We start from the raw sequence: 16,724 nt of genomic DNA, 5'->3' as shown, positions 1-16,724 counted from the left end.
GAGGAGGCCTGAGCCTCTGAGTAGCGGGGGAGCCGCCTGTTGCCCGCACCAGCTGGAGCGCATTGCAGGGGGATGTGCGGCATTCGCTTCTGGGGTGCTTATGGGCACATTCTGGTTCTCAGTCATAATGACCAGTTGTCACCACAGTGACCAGTGCAGGGATGAAGAAGAAAGAAACCAGAGGAGGCAAGACCTGTGCAGCAAACCTGTGCAGCAAGCAGAGGGTCTGGTTATCTTCTCAGCCAGGAGCAGCCAGTGTAAAGGCCCATGGATGACACTCCAAGGAGAAGCAGCACACCAGGTTCCCATGGTGGAAATACAAGCTGCTACCCCCTAGGCCTAACTGTCCCATTTTCCCCTGCAGCTGCCTGGCATGTGTCAACGGCTCTTTCCCTTGCCACTGGTGCAAATACCGTCACGTGTGCACCAACAATGCGGCCGACTGTGCCTTTCTGGAAGGACGTGTCAATGTGTCTGAGGTAAGGCTGGATAAGTGGCCTTAAGACTTCAGAAGTACCGGTAACCATTGGGGTGTCACCCAACAATACCCATGGATGGCTAGGATGCCAGTTGTACACTGTGAGTTGTGACCAAAGTAGAGACAACTTCCTGAATGTCATAGTCTGAGGCCAGACTGGGAACATTTCTGGTGTCCTTGGGTATCCTTTATAATCCTTGGGAGACAGAGACTGGAGATTAGGAACCCGTTGGAAGCCTGGGCCAGAGCAGCCTGACCAGCAGGTCTCATGACAGCTCTCTTCCAGACAGTGAAGGAAGGTATCACAGAGCTGTGGTGGTTTCTGAAGCTCCACATAGTAATTGCTGCTGAATCTGACTGTGTGAATGGCAGGCCACTCCTGGATGTTCTCTCAGTACCACATTCTGACCTTACTGTAGGAGTGGAGAGGCGTAACCAGCCTTCCACAAGAATCCCATCACGTGACCTCCCCAGTGGTCTGGGGCCTCCCTCTTCACTCTTGGCTTCTCTCCCTTGCCAGGCCCGGGGATGATCTCTGAGTTCTCAATAGGGACATATGCTTGTCTGCCTGAAGGAAAGGACTGTGGGTCAGATGCATAGGAACCTAACATGAGTCCCAAACCGTCCCCTTCTCTTGGCTACTTCCGGGTTGACTCTGGAGTGAAGGTGGAATCGGGAGCCCTTAGGCGGGGATCCTGGTGCCACGGGTGTCTTCTGTCTCTCCCACTGCTAAGAAAGAAGGAATTGGTTAGACCTTTCATGGCTGCTGGTCCCTGGTCCTGAGCCAGTAGATCCCAAGGGATCTGTGACCTATCAGCAGGACCTGAGGTGCAAGTGCTGGTGGGATTGATTCGGCTAGACTCTGTGCCCCAGAGGACCCTACTTAGCCTACCTGTAAGTTCTGGAAATCATAATTAGAAGATGTGCTGCTGGGCTTGGAGAGGATACAGGGGTCTAGGTGAGGTAGAAGTTACACTAGGGAGGCCTAGGCAGGCCTTTCATCCAGAGGGTGGCCAGTGGATTGATAGATGGGAGGGCAGTTTTGGGGTAGTGGAGCAGGCAGGAGGATCTGGCCATGCTCCTGTCAGCCATGTCTGCCCGCTGCCTGCAGTACTCACAAAGGTATTTCAGGGGGCCAGTGAGCAATGCTGGGCTCTGAACGTGGTATGTTCAAGTAGATGGGTAGTAAGCCCAGCTCAGCATGGATGTTGGGGGCTCCAGGACAAGCTCAGCCTAAGTTGGTACTGTTCTCTCAGCTGGGTCTTCTGTCACAGCCTGAGTCTTGGGCTACAGCCACCACATGCTCCTGAGATGGTAGGGGAAGCAACAGTGTAAATGCGGTCCTCCATACCAGTGTCTTCACCAGGGCAGCCTTTTCAGATTTGCTGGGATCAAACTGTGAGAGGCTGGGTCAGAGCTCAGGCCCTTCTGGGCCCTGCAGAGCAGATCCTGGGCCCATATCCACCTTGGGAGCCAAGGCACCCCCCTGGGATCAGGCCTGTTTTCAGCATCCCTATTTAAAGCTGCTCCACAGGCTCCCACGGGGTACCTCCTCCTGAGGCTGCTGCCAGCCATGCTGCAAGCAAGCCAGGCGTTGCATCAGTTATTGTTGCTGAAGCCCTGGCCCTGGGGGGTAGGGGGTGGCTGTTTTTCTACAGGGCCCAGGCTATTTTTACATGCTCCCAGGCCCCCAGCTGAGAGCCTGTTACCCCAGTACTCTGTTCTTGGCTCCTGTTTCGGGTCTGTGTAGCTGTGGGCCAGATGGGGTACCTGTAGTCCCCAGAGTGGTAGGGTCCTAGGTTATGGCCAGAGTGAGTAGGCTGGCCTCTGCAGCTACAGCCTGGTGGGAGCAGGAAATGAAGACCACTGCCCCTGTGGTACCCAGATTCAAACTGACACAGGAGCCTGGGCTTGTGCGTCACCACAGCCTGGACCATAGTGGAACTTGCACTTCTTGCTGGCCACCAGACCCAGCTCAGCCAGAGCTTTGCTATCCCCAGGACTGCCCACAGATCCTGCCTTCTACCCACATCTATGTGCCAGTGGGTGTGGTGAAGCCCATCACCCTGGCCGCACGGAACCTGCCACAGCCACAATCAGGTCAGCGGGGGTACGAGTGCCTTTTCCACATCCCAGGCAGCCCAGCCCGCGTCACTGCACTGCGCTTCAACAGCTCCAGCCTGCAATGCCAGAACTCCTCGGTGAGGGAACTGCAGGCGGGTGGGTAAGAGGGGGTGCTCCATGCTCTGGAGTGGGCCATTGCCCACCTGGTCCCAGACCTAGTTTGTTAGTGACAAAACGCCAAGATGGCTTATGTGGCCAGGTGTGCCTTAGGAAGGTCAGAAAGCTCTGCTGGCTCCCTGGCCACCACAGAGCCCTTGGGTGAGTATGGCTGGTATAGGTGAATGGGCTGGTGGTAGGTCTGAGTTCCTGAGTGAAATAGTCAGGTGCAATGACGACTTCCTGTATCCTTATCTGAACATCAGCAGGTGGCATTGCTGGTGGAAGTTGTCACTGAGCTCAGCCAATCTGGTGTTGAGGACTTCTCTAGAGCAGTTCTTTACAGAACAAGCCTGTGGGGGTGGGGAGCTAAGCTCAGGTTTCAGCCCTTCTCTGGCTCACTGGTGACTGACTGGAAGGCCTCATTTTCCCCTCTGCCCAACAAGCATATAGTCAGGAGGGCAGTGGATGCTGTGGAACAGGCTTATGATCAGATTGGCAGGGCATGTGGACACAGAACTGCGGGTGAGGCTTTAGTTGGCCCCACCCCCTTGTCCAGCAGTCCTTGGATGACAGAGGTCTATACAACAGGGTAGGAGTTGGGGTCAGAGTCAGCTGCCAGGGTAGCATGGGCTGCAGGATAGTGGAAGGACAGCTTTCTAGCCAGCGGAGAAGGCTATTCTCTCCCATTTCCTGTCTCGCTGGTCACCTCCCATCCTTCCCTTACTGGCTCCTCACATAACCTGTACCCCATACACACTCCCCTCTGATTCTTATCACCCCTTTTTCTTCTGCTTCTGTCTCTCCACCCCTCATCTCTGTTGTCCTCTTCTATGCAGACCCCTATTTATCTTCCCTTCAGCGGTGTTTAAAGGGAAGTGAGAGTATCAGGGAATTTGATAGGATCCAATTAAATTCCTTCAGATAAAATAGTGATGAATTGCTGAGCCACCCCTTAGAGATGTCAAGCTGCCTGCCTCGGCCTGAACACAAGACGGAGCTGAGGTCATCAGCTCCACAGAGTGAGGCTGCTAAGCCTGGGCCCAGCCCCTGAGGCTGTTAGCCTAGGTAGTGGTGGGAGCCATGCTCACTCCTCAGGACAGTGGTCTTTTGATTTATGCTCAGGCTATCAGGGTCGCAAATACCTCACACCTCAGAGGTCCTGACCTGCTTAGCAGACAAAGACTGATGTCTACAGCACTTTCCTGATGCTCTTGGGCCCAGCTAGCCCTGCTTTCCCTGATAGCTGACTGCAGCTCTCATCCAAGGCTGCTCTGGTGCTGGAAGTAGTGTCTGAGGCAGCCTTGGAAGATTGCACTGGAGGCTGACAATTGATGGGCTTTCTTCATGGCTGCAGGAGATAGAGCTTGGCAGGAGGCAGCAGGGCCATGGAGCCAGAAGAGAAGCCCTGTGTGGGAGAGATGGACAGAGAGTTGTGTGTCTTCTAGTCCAGCTTGCATGTAGACAAGCCCATTCAGTAGTCAATTTCAGAGATGGTGAGGGCCCCCGCAGGTGCCCTTGGCCCTCTGTGTGGCATGGGGATGGTGACCCACCACCCCAAATATGACCACTGCTCCTACTTCAACAGTATTCCTATGAAGGGAATGATGTCAGCGACCTGCCTGTGAACCTGTCAGTTGTATGGAATGGCAACTTTGTCATTGACAATCCCCAGAACATCCAGGGTGAGTAGCAGGGCTGGTGGCCTGAGTGGATGGATGGTGAACGGGTCCATACTGAGCAGCCTTCCTTCCTGTCACAGCCCACCTCTACAAGTGCCCAGCCTTGCGCCAGAGTTGCGGTCTCTGCCTCAAAGCAGACCCGCGCTTTGAGTGTGGCTGGTGTGTAGATGAACGCCGCTGTTCCTTACGTCACCACTGCCCAGCTGACTCACCGAACTCCTGGATGAATGCGCACCATGGCAGCAGCCGCTGCAAAGACCCCAAGATTCTCAAGGTAGGAGCTGGAAACCCGGTCCAATACTGCCCAGCCCCACCCTTGTAAGCCCACCTACCACCTCCTCTCACCTGGCACGGGAGACCTTGCTGTGTCCGCCCCAGCCTCTGCCTTCCTGCAGCTGTCCCCAGAGACAGGCCCTCGCCAGGGAGGGACAAGACTCACCATCACTGGCGAGAATCTGGGCCTGCGGTTCGAGGACGTGCGGTTAGGAGTGCACGTGGGCAAGGTGCTGTGCAGCCCTGTGGAGAGCGAGTACATCAGTGCAGAGCAGTAAGGCACTCGGGTGGGTGGCGGGGGCCTGGGTGGCCTCGGGGCTGCTGCTGCAGCGCTGAGCCCCACCATGTCCACAGGATTGTCTGTGAGATCGGAGATGCCAGCACACTGAGGGCCCATGATGCTCTGGTGGAGGTGTGTGTACAGGACTGCTCCTTCGGCTACCGAGCCCTGTCCCCCAAGCGCTTCACCTTTGTGGTGAGTCCCACCCCATGCCCTCTACTTCTTGTTACCCCCAGAAAGTGGCTAGGGGTCCTGCAGAGGTAGCTGGATTCATGTCCAGGATGGGACACTGCTCTTGTTGCCCATACCTAGACTAAGCCCAGCCACAAGGGAGTGGTTGCCCTTGCCCCCTGGGCTGTCTGACTATCTGGGGACCCAGGGACCCAGATGCTAGAGTGTGCACCCAAGAGGGAATTCCCCTAACAAGTCATCTTCCTGCAGACACCAACCTTCTACCGTGTGAGCCCCTCCCGTGGGCCTCTGTCTGGAGGCACCTGGATTGGCATCGAAGGAAGTCATCTGAATGCAGGCAGTGACGTGGCTGTGTCCATTGGTGGTCGCCCCTGCTCCTTCTCCTGGTACGGGGTGAGAGGAGTCGGGCCACAGGGCTTTTCCTCCTGGCTCTGCTGTCCCCTTCTGTTGCCTGGGCAACGGGTATGGAAAACCTGTTGGGGTGATTACTATGGAAACCTAGAGGCAGAAAAGGTTGCCATGGAGATAGAGGGCCATCCTCTAGAGTAGGAAGGGGTGTGGCCTGACCTCAGTAGGTACTACCTATTGCCTCCACCCTAGTCCCTCCTAAGGAGAGGGGAGATGTCTCTCTTGCAAGCAAAATAAAAAGTATGTTTTAAAAGTTTAATAGTGGAAACAGACATCTTAACAAAAGCCTTAAGGCTTGAAGTGGATAATTTTAGATTAAGGATGATAATGGAAGGCCCTTTAAATATTTTCCTGTGGTAATTACCCGTTATCAGACTAATCATTGGTGTTTGCAGCCTGGAGGCTGTGGGCCTCCAGGCTGAGGTAATAAAGCCAAGGGCAGGGCCTCAGAGCAGGTTTTGCCTTGCCGATTGCTAATGAAGGTGACCTGTGACCCCATTCCCCAGGCCAACTTACCGTTGCTAGGAACAGGGCATTTTCCAGGCATGTGTGCAGTAGGGAGGGGGGAACTATTTTGTTTAAGGCACTTGGTGTGGTAGTGGGACTCTATGCTCAGAGGTCTGAGGAAGGCAGTGCTGGCAAGTGGAAAGGGTCAGGTGTGTAGTTTCGCGTCTCTGACCCCCACCCCCAGCAATAGCCTATCATCTGCAGGATGTGTTTATCCCAAGCCTGGCAGGGTGGACTAGGGTGGCTGCTTGGCACTTATGAGAAGACAGAGGCTTGGCCAGGGTCTCCTGAATAGCCAGCAGTAGGCAGGATCCACTTCACCTATCTGCGTTACAGACTTGTCATTAGGAGAGTAGGGTGGAATTCATGCCCCAGGGAGGTTGTAGAGCCAAGTGTAGGTGAGACCCAAGGTAGGGAGGGCAGGGGGACCAGCCAGGGTTGGATCAGACTTTGGTGGCCACTTAAAGGCCATAGCTGTCATCCCAGTAACCACCTGAATGAGGCCACTGCGAGTCAGTGCTCAGCTGCCATAGAGAGCTGCTGGTGTGTTGACATGCTGCCTCACCATGCCCTCACCCATCTTGACCTCATCCCAGGAGGAATTCTCGAGAGATCCGCTGTCTGACACCACCCGGGCAGACCCCTGGAAGCGCCCCTATTATTATCAACATCAACCGTGCCCAGCTCTCCAACCCCGAAGTGAAGTACAACTACACCGAAGATCCCACTATCCTAAGGATTGACCCCGAGTGGAGCATCAACAGGTGGGAGCCCATCCCTGCCCCCATTGTAGAATTGGAAGCGTTTCCCTGTTCTCAACATGGAGCCAAGGGTACCTCCCCACTCTCCACCTTAGGTCAGGGAGGACTTCTCCAGGGTGTTCCATGCTGTCTTGCTCCTACAGCCTCCTAAGTCGGTGGCTCATCCTGGCAAAAAGTGCTCTGGCTGAGCTTTGAACCACCTGCTCACACAGGGAGCGGCCGTGTGTCTGTTTTGTACTTCTAGGCTTAGAGCCTTGTCTGATTCTTCACTCCTTCCTTTAGTGGTGGGACCCTCCTAACAGTCACAGGCACCAACCTTGCCACCGTCCGTGAACCTCGAATCCGGGCCAAGTATGGAGGTGTTGAGAGGGAGAACGTGAGTGAATGCCCTGTGCCTCTGGTCCCCTACCTCACTCCGTCCTGCCCTGCCCTCCTCTTCTGGCCATTGGGTATTGATTGCCTAGGCCAGCACTACTGCTGCTAACACCCCTGCTTCTGCCTCCCTGAGCTTACCTGTCTGTGCTGAGGCCTTGAGGACAAAGTCGACAGCTAGGGGTGAGCCCTGGGCTCTGACATGTCTGGCCCTTAGCCTTCAGAGAATGGACGTCTTGAACATGTGCTCCCTTGATGCCTAGAGCATCCTCACGGGGGGCCATTATTCCCAGGGTGGGGCTGTCATTGGGTAACTGGCCCACAATGGGAGGGCCGGTCTGAGGTCCTGGTGCCTATGTCCCAGAGCTGCATGGTGTACAATGACACCACCATGGTGTGCCGGGCGCCGTCTATACACAACCCAACGCGCAGCCCACCAGAACTGGGAGAGCGGCCAGATGAGATTGGTTTCATCATGGACAATGTGCGCACGCTGCTGGTACTCAACAGCTCCTCATTCCTCTACTACCCGGATCCTGTGCTGGAGCCGCTCAGCCCTACCGGGCTCTTGGAGCTGAAGCCCAGCTCCCCACTCATCCTCAAGGTGGGTCTCGGTCACTGTGGTCTCCTGCTGCGGAGGCTGAGCTGGGATAGGCAGCTGGGGCCAGGGGACTGCCTCAGGACTGCCTTCACTTTACCTTCTCACTGCAGGGACGGAATCTCCTGCCACCTGCTCCTGGCAATTCCCGGCTCAACTACACAGTGCTCATCGGCTCCACACCCTGTATCCTCACTGTGTCTGAGACCCAGCTGCTGTGTGAAGCACCCAATCTCACAGGGCAGCACAAAGTCACGGTGTGTTCCCCATCCTACCTATATGCAGAGAGCCAGGAAATCCCTGTCACAGCCTAGCTGTGGTCCCCTGGAGCCACCCTCCTGAAACTACTGACCTTGCCCCCAGTAAAGCAATCCTAACCTCTGAGAAAATACCCAAGGGACAAGCTCGAATGCAGGCCCCATTCAGCCTTTGCCATCTTCACTTACGTGAACCCCTCTGACTAACGCCCCATGCTGAGTGCTTGTGCACTAGCTAACTACCTGGCCATCTTCAGTGTTCCAGCACCTGGGTCACCTGCTGGAGAGATACTACCTACTGGCAGATGCTGTGGGTGCCTTAAGGGCCGCTGGATAGAGGCCTCGAGCTCCAAGTGGCCAATGCCCTCTGAGCAGGTTTATCCCTTCTGGCAGGTACGGGCTGGTGGCTTTGAGTTCTCACCGGGGATGCTGCAGATGTACTCGGATAGCCTGCTTACACTGCCCGCCATCGTGGGTATTGGTGGGGGTGGTGGCCTCTTGCTGCTGGTCATCGTGGCTGTGCTCATTGCCTACAAACGCAAGTCGAGGGATGCTGACCGTACCCTCAAGCGGCTGCAGCTACAGATGGACAACCTGGAGTCACGCGTGGCCCTTGAGTGCAAGGAAGGTCAGCAGAGAGATGGGTCGGACCAGAGCTTGTGGGGGAGGTTGCTGAGGCAGTCACTACCACTAGGCCCATCTTGTCCTACTAACTGGCCCTGGTTCAGTCCCAGGGAGGTGGCAGAGGCTGTAATAGTGGCATTGAGAGAAGTTTGTCCTAAACTAGGGAAACTGATGCACATAAAAGCACGTTGGTTGGTTTAAGCTCAGGTCTAGTGATCCTGGACAGATAGCAGACAGGCTGGGACAGAAAAGGGGGAGGGGATCGTCAGGTCTGCTACCCTTACTCACATTGCCCTGACCCCACATCTGGCCCCAGCCTTTGCAGAGCTGCAGACAGACATCCATGAGCTGACCAGTGACCTGGATGGTGCCGGCATCCCATTCCTTGACTACCGCACATATGCCATGCGAGTGCTGTTCCCTGGGATTGAGGACCATCCTGTACTGAAGGAGATGGAGGTAGGACTGCCAGCTCAGAGCTCCCTGAGACTGGTGGGCAGCCAAGGGCATGGGAGCTGGTATGGCCTTCCAGAGAAAGGTTAGGACTAAGCCAAGGATGAGTATGGAGTCAGACCCACATTGGAGCCAGCTCAGGCTTGGGACCCTGAGCTCTGTGGCAGGGGCCTGAGTTCTGGAGCAGGTGGCTTGCCCTAGGTGGCACTATTACCTACAGTACTTTAGGAGGTAAGAAGGAGATCCTAGGCATGGAACAGTGCCCCAGGCCTCACCCAAGCTAATTACCCTTTAGCCTGGGATTCTGGTTCTTCTCCCTGTGCCCAGGCTGTATGGGGCTTTCTGCAATTCTGCAGCCTTGGATCTCTTGGAGGATCTAGGTGCCGAGCTTCACCTGGCCTGTGTGCTTCAGGTTCAGGTAGCCTCCAAGTCAGAGAAGGCTTTCCCCTGCCTTAGCTGTTGGGGCCATGTGCCCCTGTGTTCTAAGCCAGCCTGTGTACCTCCCCACCCCCACCCCCAGGTGCAGGCCAATGTGGAGAAGTCGCTGACACTCTTTGGACAGCTGCTGACCAAGAAGCATTTCCTTTTGACCTTCATCCGTACACTGGAGGCCCAGCGTAGCTTCTCCATGCGTGACCGTGGGAATGTGGCCTCCCTCATCATGACGGCCCTGCAGGGTGAGATGGAGTATGCTACAGGCGTGCTTAAGCAGTTGCTTTCTGACCTCATTGAGAAGAACCTGGAAAGCAAGAACCACCCCAAGCTGCTGTTGCGGAGGTACAGTGAGGGAAGCCTGGCCTGTGGGTGGGGTCACCACGGGAGTCATGGGACCTGTGCCTGCTGGATGGTAGAAGTGACTCCCCTCTCCCATCCGCTGCTCTCCTGCAGGACTGAATCGGTGGCAGAGAAGATGCTGACCAACTGGTTCACCTTCCTTTTGTATAAGTTCCTCAAGGTAGGTGGCTCCGTGTAGGGTCAGCTAACCCTCAGACCCAATGAATGGAGGGCAGGGTGGACTGGGTAGAAGTCAAGTGTCCAAAGAGGCACAAAAGCCCGGGTGTGAGTGTCCCAGCCCAGCAACCTAGACCCCTTGCTCCTGTTTCCTGTGCTGACCCTTGCCACCTACAGAAGTAGGGTAGGCATTCACACTCACACTCTGAAGTTAGTGTCCAGGCTGGAGTTTTGGACATAAACCTGGATCCCTGTTTGATGCCTGGAGCTAGCTGCTCAGCTCAGGAGGGGGATTGCACCTGGCAGGCTTCTGAGGGCCTGACATTAGCCCTCAAGAACTGTGTGCCATCCATGGTGGGGTATGAGTCCACACTGGGATTCTGGCTCTCCAGAGCCACCAGAGCCCAGCAGTTCCGGGGTGGGCTGGTTGGTTGAACTGGTTGCCTGCACACAGTCCCAAGGAGCTTTCTGGCTTCCTCCTACCTCATGGCAAATGGGATGCATACCACAAATGATGACAATGGGTCCCCCAGTAACATAACCTGTGCGTATCAAACCTGGCCAATGCTCTGTGGATATAGTAACCAGCAGTGCAGCTGGGCAAAGATGGGGCTGGTGCTGTCTCTTCCGGCCTCTGGACAGTTCTCCAGTAGGCTGCTGCTCAGCTCTGACTGACTGGCCTAGAAGTGGTGACACATGAGCCTGCTCAGAGGAAATCCTCCATGGTAGGATGCCTTTGCTTGATGGGAAGAGAGCCAGTAGGTAGGAGATGGCGGTAAGAGACAGCAGTGGTTTGAGGAGTGAGCCAGGAGGTCTGGAGCACCGGAGATAGTGGAAAGTGACCTGGAGGCACAGGGACAGCTGGGGAGAAGGGAGTCTGTGTGCACAGCAGCCCGCATGATAGTTAATGGGCATATCTCCTATGAAACTGCTGCCCTGTGGACAGTTATTTACATGCTCATTAAAGCAAGCACTGTGAACCAGACGAAGCAAGGCAGAGCAAAGGCTAAGGCATTCCGGCAGCTGTGCCCATGCTGGGTCCTGACGCGTGCTGACCCCGTTTGATCCGCATTCTCCACACCAAGGAGCGGGTGCACTTCACCCCACTGGGTCTCAGATCCTGAGCCAGTTCTGGAGTGTCTACTGCTACCATGTGGGGAGGCCGGCTGCCTCTGAAAGCTGGAGGCGCTGGCTCTGCAGCTGTCACTGTGGGACAGAGGGAGTGGAGCCTGTCAGACATTCGGGGCAGCCTCATGGAGGGGCATTGGCTTCTCGGGGCACTCGGGGATGTGGAATGATGGTGGGGTGGGGGGGGCGAGACAACCGAGGGAGCAGCAAAAAGAGGTGTGCAAGGAGGAGGAAACAGCGCTTAAGGGAAACAGTGGCCACCCTGCCCAGGCCCATTCCTAAGGGAAACAGCAGCCACCCTGCCCAGGTCCATTCCTAAGGGAAACAGCAGCCACCCTGCCCAGGCCCATTCCTAAGCCCTGGGCAGGTAGCTTGTAGTCTCCTCTCAGCTCTGGTGTTTGTGGTATGGTCCTTTTGCTGTTCAGTGGAAACTGATACTGCACATACCCAAGGCCAGGCCACAGGAGGCCATGCTGGAGCCTGCTCCTGGAGTAACCTCCTGCCCCAGGAGTAGGCTCAGGCTGGCCTAGACCTGTTCCATCTCTGTCTGTGGCCAGTGAGCCACACATAGGCCTCTTATCAGGCATTTGCTTTCTGGTGCTGAGAGAGGATACACCAGTGCCTACCTTCCCTGAGCTGGCCACCTTCCTGCTCCCCATCGTTCTGCCTTCTCTGGAGTTTAAGACTTGAGTCACATACTACATAGCTTCTCAGAGCAGTTGCTTTCAGTCATGAGGCAAGTTTCCACCCTTTCATGGCTCAACAGCTGGTCTCTTTTTAACATGCCACAGACTTAAAAAAATGTTTTAGTGGATTAAAGTATGTATAATGCAGAAATCCACTACCTTTTAAATTTTTTAAAAATTACATTTGTATTTTTTATTATGTGGGTGTATGCCACAATGCATATGTGAGATCAGAGGACAACTTGTAGGAGCTGGTTCTCTCCTTCCACCATGTGGGTCCATTGTCAGGGTTGGCAGAAGGTTCCTTTACTTGCTATGTCATCTTACCAACCCTTATCTCATTATTTGAGGCAAAGCATCCCTAAATAGCCCAGAATCACCTCAAGCTCATGCCCTCCGTGCGTAGTCTCCTGAGTGTCTAGCGTACAGGTACCTGGAGTTAACACTGCACTGTTGGTCTTGTAAAGCTGAAACCTGTCTTCATGAAGCACTCCTTGTCCCTCTCCCCACCTTCCACTGTGCCACCTCTACAGCCTCCGCCTCCGAATGTCACTGCCTTGGGGAGTCCCTCTAAGTGGGGTTGTCCGGCACGCCCTTGCACGGCTGCAGACCCGTGCCTGTGGACAGGCGTGTAGGACCTCTGTGACGAGCACAGCCACTGTGCTTGCCGTCATTGGGCCAGTTGCTTGTGGTTAGCTGCAGTCCACAGTGTGCAGTGGACAACTGTTAGACAAGTGCAGCGTGTTGTCAAAGGCCACTCTGGGACGCATGGACACTGCCTCTCTAGAATTGGAACGGCCCCCTCTGGCCTGCATAGCTGTACCACACACACAGCTTAGTTTGTGCTGGGGAAGACGGAAGGGAAAGCAGAACGCATGGGGTTCAGTCTAAGGCTTCATGAGTCTGCACATGGACAGGGTCTGAGCCCACCCCCCACCGCACCGATACTGGTGACCAGAATGCATGAGGTGGTTGCTCTGCCTACCTGTCACTACACGGTCAGCAGCACCTGTGACATAAAGGGGTGGAGCCTCAGCTCTGGTGGTCACAGCTATCAATATTCAGTGCATGCTATTCGATTTCTGAATCGAAGCCAATGTGTACAGGTAGAGTAACACATTGTTCAATCTTTTGTTTTGAGTTCTGGCTGCATTGTCACTCTGGTCTGCAATTCTGGCTTAAGCGATCCTCCTGCCTAAGCCTCCCATGCCCATCCTGAGCACTTTTCCCAGTAAGTCCTGGTGCTGCTTCGCCTTTGAGTCTTCTCTGTTACCACACGCTCTGCTTCATGCGTCACTCCCTGCAGTCCCCACCCAGGCAGGGTTAGGCCCATGCCTTCAGGTAAGCTAGCACACGGTGTTTGTCCTCTTGATAGCTGTGTAATGCTCCACAGTGTCCACAGTGTGACCACTGTGTTGTCAATTTCACTGTCCTCTGTCCCATTGGCAGAAGGTGCTGGGGAATCTGAATTCCTCCCCAACACAGTCAGCTTCTGGTGTAGCTGTCTGCTGCAGTGGGCACGCAGAGTGACCATAGGTAGCAGACATACTCGTTTGCAGCATCAGGTGTGGTGACTCTAAGAAGCTGTCCTGGCCTGGGTGACGCCGACTCCTTCACTGTAGATGAGTGTGTGTGGACAGGCAGCAAGCTACCTCGGCTGACATTTATTTAACAAGTTAAACCTCTTGCGTGGTCAGTCACTTTCATCTTCTTTGAAGCAACATTTGTATGCTTTCTAGGGTTATTTTCTTTGGTGTGTGGTAGGTTTGTTGTTGCTGCTGTTGTTTTAAATACCAGCATTCCTTTATGTGTGGCTCCTAAGCTAGAGACGATATGTGGCGTGAGGTAGGGATCTACCTTGACCTTCCTTGCAGATGGGAAAGCTGCTGCTCGGCCTCATTTACTGAGCTGTGCTCTTCATCTGTTGCCTCTGTGTATCAAAGGGCCATCTCTGCACCTCAGCAGGCTTGAGAGGAGTCTGAGGCTCTACCCTCTCCCTGTCATGGGATAGGGAGATGAGGCCCAGAGAGAGGAAGGCCTTGGGCTTAGGACAGCTTCTGTCTGGGCCCACCTTCCTGGACTCTCGTCTCTGACTGCTCTTTCATAGTCTTGGCAGGCCGGTGAAAGTGATGGTCTGGGCTGGCAGGGGGACGGCTGCCTTCCGGGTCTGGTGAGCTGCCTGACTGAGTAGGAGCTTTCTTTGAGAAGCCCTGGCTTTTCCTGAGCAGATGCATTAGGGCTGGGCGGGTCTGCATTCAAGTCTTTGGGCACCTTGCCTGCCTCCTCTGCTCTTCTTGCTGTGCTTAGGAACCCCAGGGCAGGCATCTAATCTGGGGAAACATGAGGTAGTGTTTGCTGAAAGAGGCAGCTTTGATGGCTCTGAGTCCCAACCTGCTCCCCCTCCCTGCCCCTCCCTCTTCGTCCCTGGCTGACTTAATGAAGCCAAGTTTGCAAATGAAACATAATTTCAAAGACAGGAATGTTGTCAGAAGGTCTCAGATGATCTATGCTCCTGGCCGTTCCTTAGCAGCTGTCTCTTTAATTACCTCAGATACTAACAAGGGTCTAGAGCATCTGGGTCCAGGAACAGTTACTGTGGGCTTGCCAGCGATCCACCTGGGTCAGCCTCCTGCCTGGGCATTCTCAGCCAGTGACCACTGTGAAGGGTGACACCAGCAGTCAGGGGTGGGCCTTCAGGGCTATGGGACCAGCCTAAGCTCCGGCCAGCTGCTTCCCTCACCTTGCTGAGTGATGTGAGCCTTTCCTGTGATAGCTTTTCCTTGATTCAGCTCACTCAGCAGTGGCTGCCTCCCCCACACTGCTGAGGCTCCCAAAACTGACTGCCTCAATCCAGGAGAACTTAAGGGGGATACAGGGATGGGCAAAGGGCCTGCAGTGAGGGAGCCAGATGACAGGTAGCTGAAAGTAGGGACAGTGCAGGTCCTCACCAATTGTCCTGTCAGCCCCCCTTTCTCCTTGGCACCAGCCTGTGGGTTCCTTTGCCCCTTGGTGGTGAGGAACCTCAGGAGTCCGCATGTTTATGCTAATGATCATGATGAAAGCACAGTCTTGGTGATGCTGGACTTGTGGCTAGGTGGGTTCCTAGACATCCAGCAGATCCTAATCACACGTGGTGTGTGCTGAGGGCAGGGGTCCGCTAAGGACACTGCAGGTCAGAGTCCACCTGACTTGCTCTTCCCTGATGATCGTGTTGCTCATGTGTACCTGCCCTTAACTTGTACCACTGTATGTATCGAGGATTTCCATATCTACGGTCACAAGGGCACTGGGGTTATTGCTCACTAGATGCCCTCGTCCAGTGCTGACTCCACAGACAGGAGATGGAGCTCTTGGAAGCAACTAGGTAGTCCTCAAGGGCTGGCTAGGTCCTAACGCAGCCTTGTAACCTCCCATCTGCGCAACTAGGTAGTCCTCAAGGGCTGGCTGGGTGCTAACGCAGCCTTGTAACCTCCCATCTGCGCAGGAGTGTGCTGGGGAACCGCTCTTCATGCTGTACTGTGCCATCAAGCAGCAGATGGAGAAGGGCCCCATCGATGCCATCACAGGGGAGGCCCGCTACTCCCTGAGTGAGGACAAGCTCATTCGGCAGCAGATTGACTACAAGACCCTGGTGAGCCCCCAGGCCTGGGTCCTCTCCTTCCAGGACACTGAATTGAGGGAGCAGGACTGGCAGAAGCATGGGGTGGGACTAATGCTGCCATACCACCCTCCACATACACAGACCCTGAACTGTGTGAACCCTGAGAATGAGAACGCGCCTGAGGTTCCTGTGAAGGGGCTGAACTGTGACACCGTGACACAGGTCAAGGAGAAGCTACTGGATGCTGTGTACAAGGGTGTGCCTTACTCACAGCGACCCAAGGCTGGGGACATGGACCTGGGTGAGTGGCGGGCAAGTATCCCTGTGTGTTCTAGTCAGAGGCCAGTCCCCTAGTGCCAGCTGTCTTGATTACATCCAACAGAAAGTCTGCAAGGGAGGTGACAGGGTAAGCTAGGGTCTGCAGGCCAGGGTAAAGTGATGGAGGCTTGAGGAAAAGAGGCAGGCCATGGATTTGAAATTCTGTTTAGGGGGCAGGCCTTTGCATTGGGGGAAGTTGAATGAATTGGGACACAGAGCTGGGATCATGTAGCAGATGTGGCTAGAAAGGCTGGGCCTAGAACCTGGGTAAAACAGAGCCTTCTTCTTGGGCTCATCCAGGCCAGACGAAGGGCCAGACCATGATTTTACTACCTCTGAGCCGACAAACGGAGCTGTCAGTGAATGGAGGGGCCTCGGCTTGTTACTCTACTCCAGGCTCTTCCCCAAGTGCAGAGCAAGCCCTCCCTGCCTTCATATCTTCCCCACTCCTTGTTCTGTGTGCCAATAGAATGAGGCACTTGGGAGGGAGGGAGAGATGGAGGGATGGAGGGATGGAGGGAGGGAGGGAGGGAGGGAGGGAGGGAGGGAGGGAGGGAGGAGGGAGGGAGGGAGGGAGGGAGAGAAGGCCCACCTTCAATACCTACTTCCTGTAGAATGGCGCCAGGGCCGTATGGCACGCATCATCCTTCAGGACGAGGACGTCACCACCAAAATTGACAATGACTGGAAGAGGCTGAACACACTGGCTCACTATCAGGTGATCCTACCATCCAGGAACCGGGCCATCCAACTCTGCTCACTATGTGGGTTTTCCTTCCCCTAAACTGTAATATCCCAGCTAGGTGTGGACTGTGCCATATCCAAGGGATTATCTGCCCTGGAACCGTCCTGATGGAGACTCAGAGTGCTGGCATGACTTGCCTCCAGGGGAAGAACCAGGGGTGTCTTTAGGTCCCCCGTGTTGGGCAGGACAT

The 16,724-nt window shown here is 55.0% G+C and overlaps 1 protein-coding gene across 1 annotated transcript in view; it reads left to right on the top strand.

Moving 5' to 3' along the window:
* Positions 1-16,724, top strand: part of Plxna1 (plexin A1) — a 45,199-nt gene that overhangs the window by 21,392 nt on the left and 7,083 nt on the right. Inside the window, exons 9-26 of the mRNA XM_040739317.1 lie at positions 365-479; positions 2,479-2,679; positions 4,287-4,383; positions 4,461-4,654; positions 4,776-4,927; positions 5,008-5,128; positions 5,375-5,511; positions 6,637-6,804; positions 7,084-7,177; positions 7,538-7,777; positions 7,885-8,028; positions 8,422-8,656; positions 8,969-9,111; positions 9,626-9,882; positions 9,994-10,060; positions 15,355-15,501; positions 15,613-15,772; positions 16,404-16,507. Coding sequence (XP_040595251.1) covers positions 365-479; positions 2,479-2,679; positions 4,287-4,383; positions 4,461-4,654; positions 4,776-4,927; positions 5,008-5,128; positions 5,375-5,511; positions 6,637-6,804; positions 7,084-7,177; positions 7,538-7,777; positions 7,885-8,028; positions 8,422-8,656; positions 8,969-9,111; positions 9,626-9,882; positions 9,994-10,060; positions 15,355-15,501; positions 15,613-15,772; positions 16,404-16,507 — 2,776 coding nt within the window. The remainder of the gene's footprint in view (positions 1-364; positions 480-2,478; positions 2,680-4,286; positions 4,384-4,460; positions 4,655-4,775; positions 4,928-5,007; positions 5,129-5,374; positions 5,512-6,636; positions 6,805-7,083; positions 7,178-7,537; positions 7,778-7,884; positions 8,029-8,421; positions 8,657-8,968; positions 9,112-9,625; positions 9,883-9,993; positions 10,061-15,354; positions 15,502-15,612; positions 15,773-16,403; positions 16,508-16,724) is intronic.

The sequence above is a fragment of the Mesocricetus auratus genome, unplaced genomic scaffold (genome assembly GCF_017639785.1).
Source record: "Mesocricetus auratus isolate SY011 unplaced genomic scaffold, BCM_Maur_2.0 Super-Scaffold_100676, whole genome shotgun sequence".
NCBI classification, from domain to species: domain Eukaryota; kingdom Metazoa; phylum Chordata; class Mammalia; order Rodentia; family Cricetidae; genus Mesocricetus; species Mesocricetus auratus.
The sequence above is the reverse complement of the archived record's forward strand: the minus strand, read 5'-3'. Positions and strand labels throughout refer to the sequence as shown.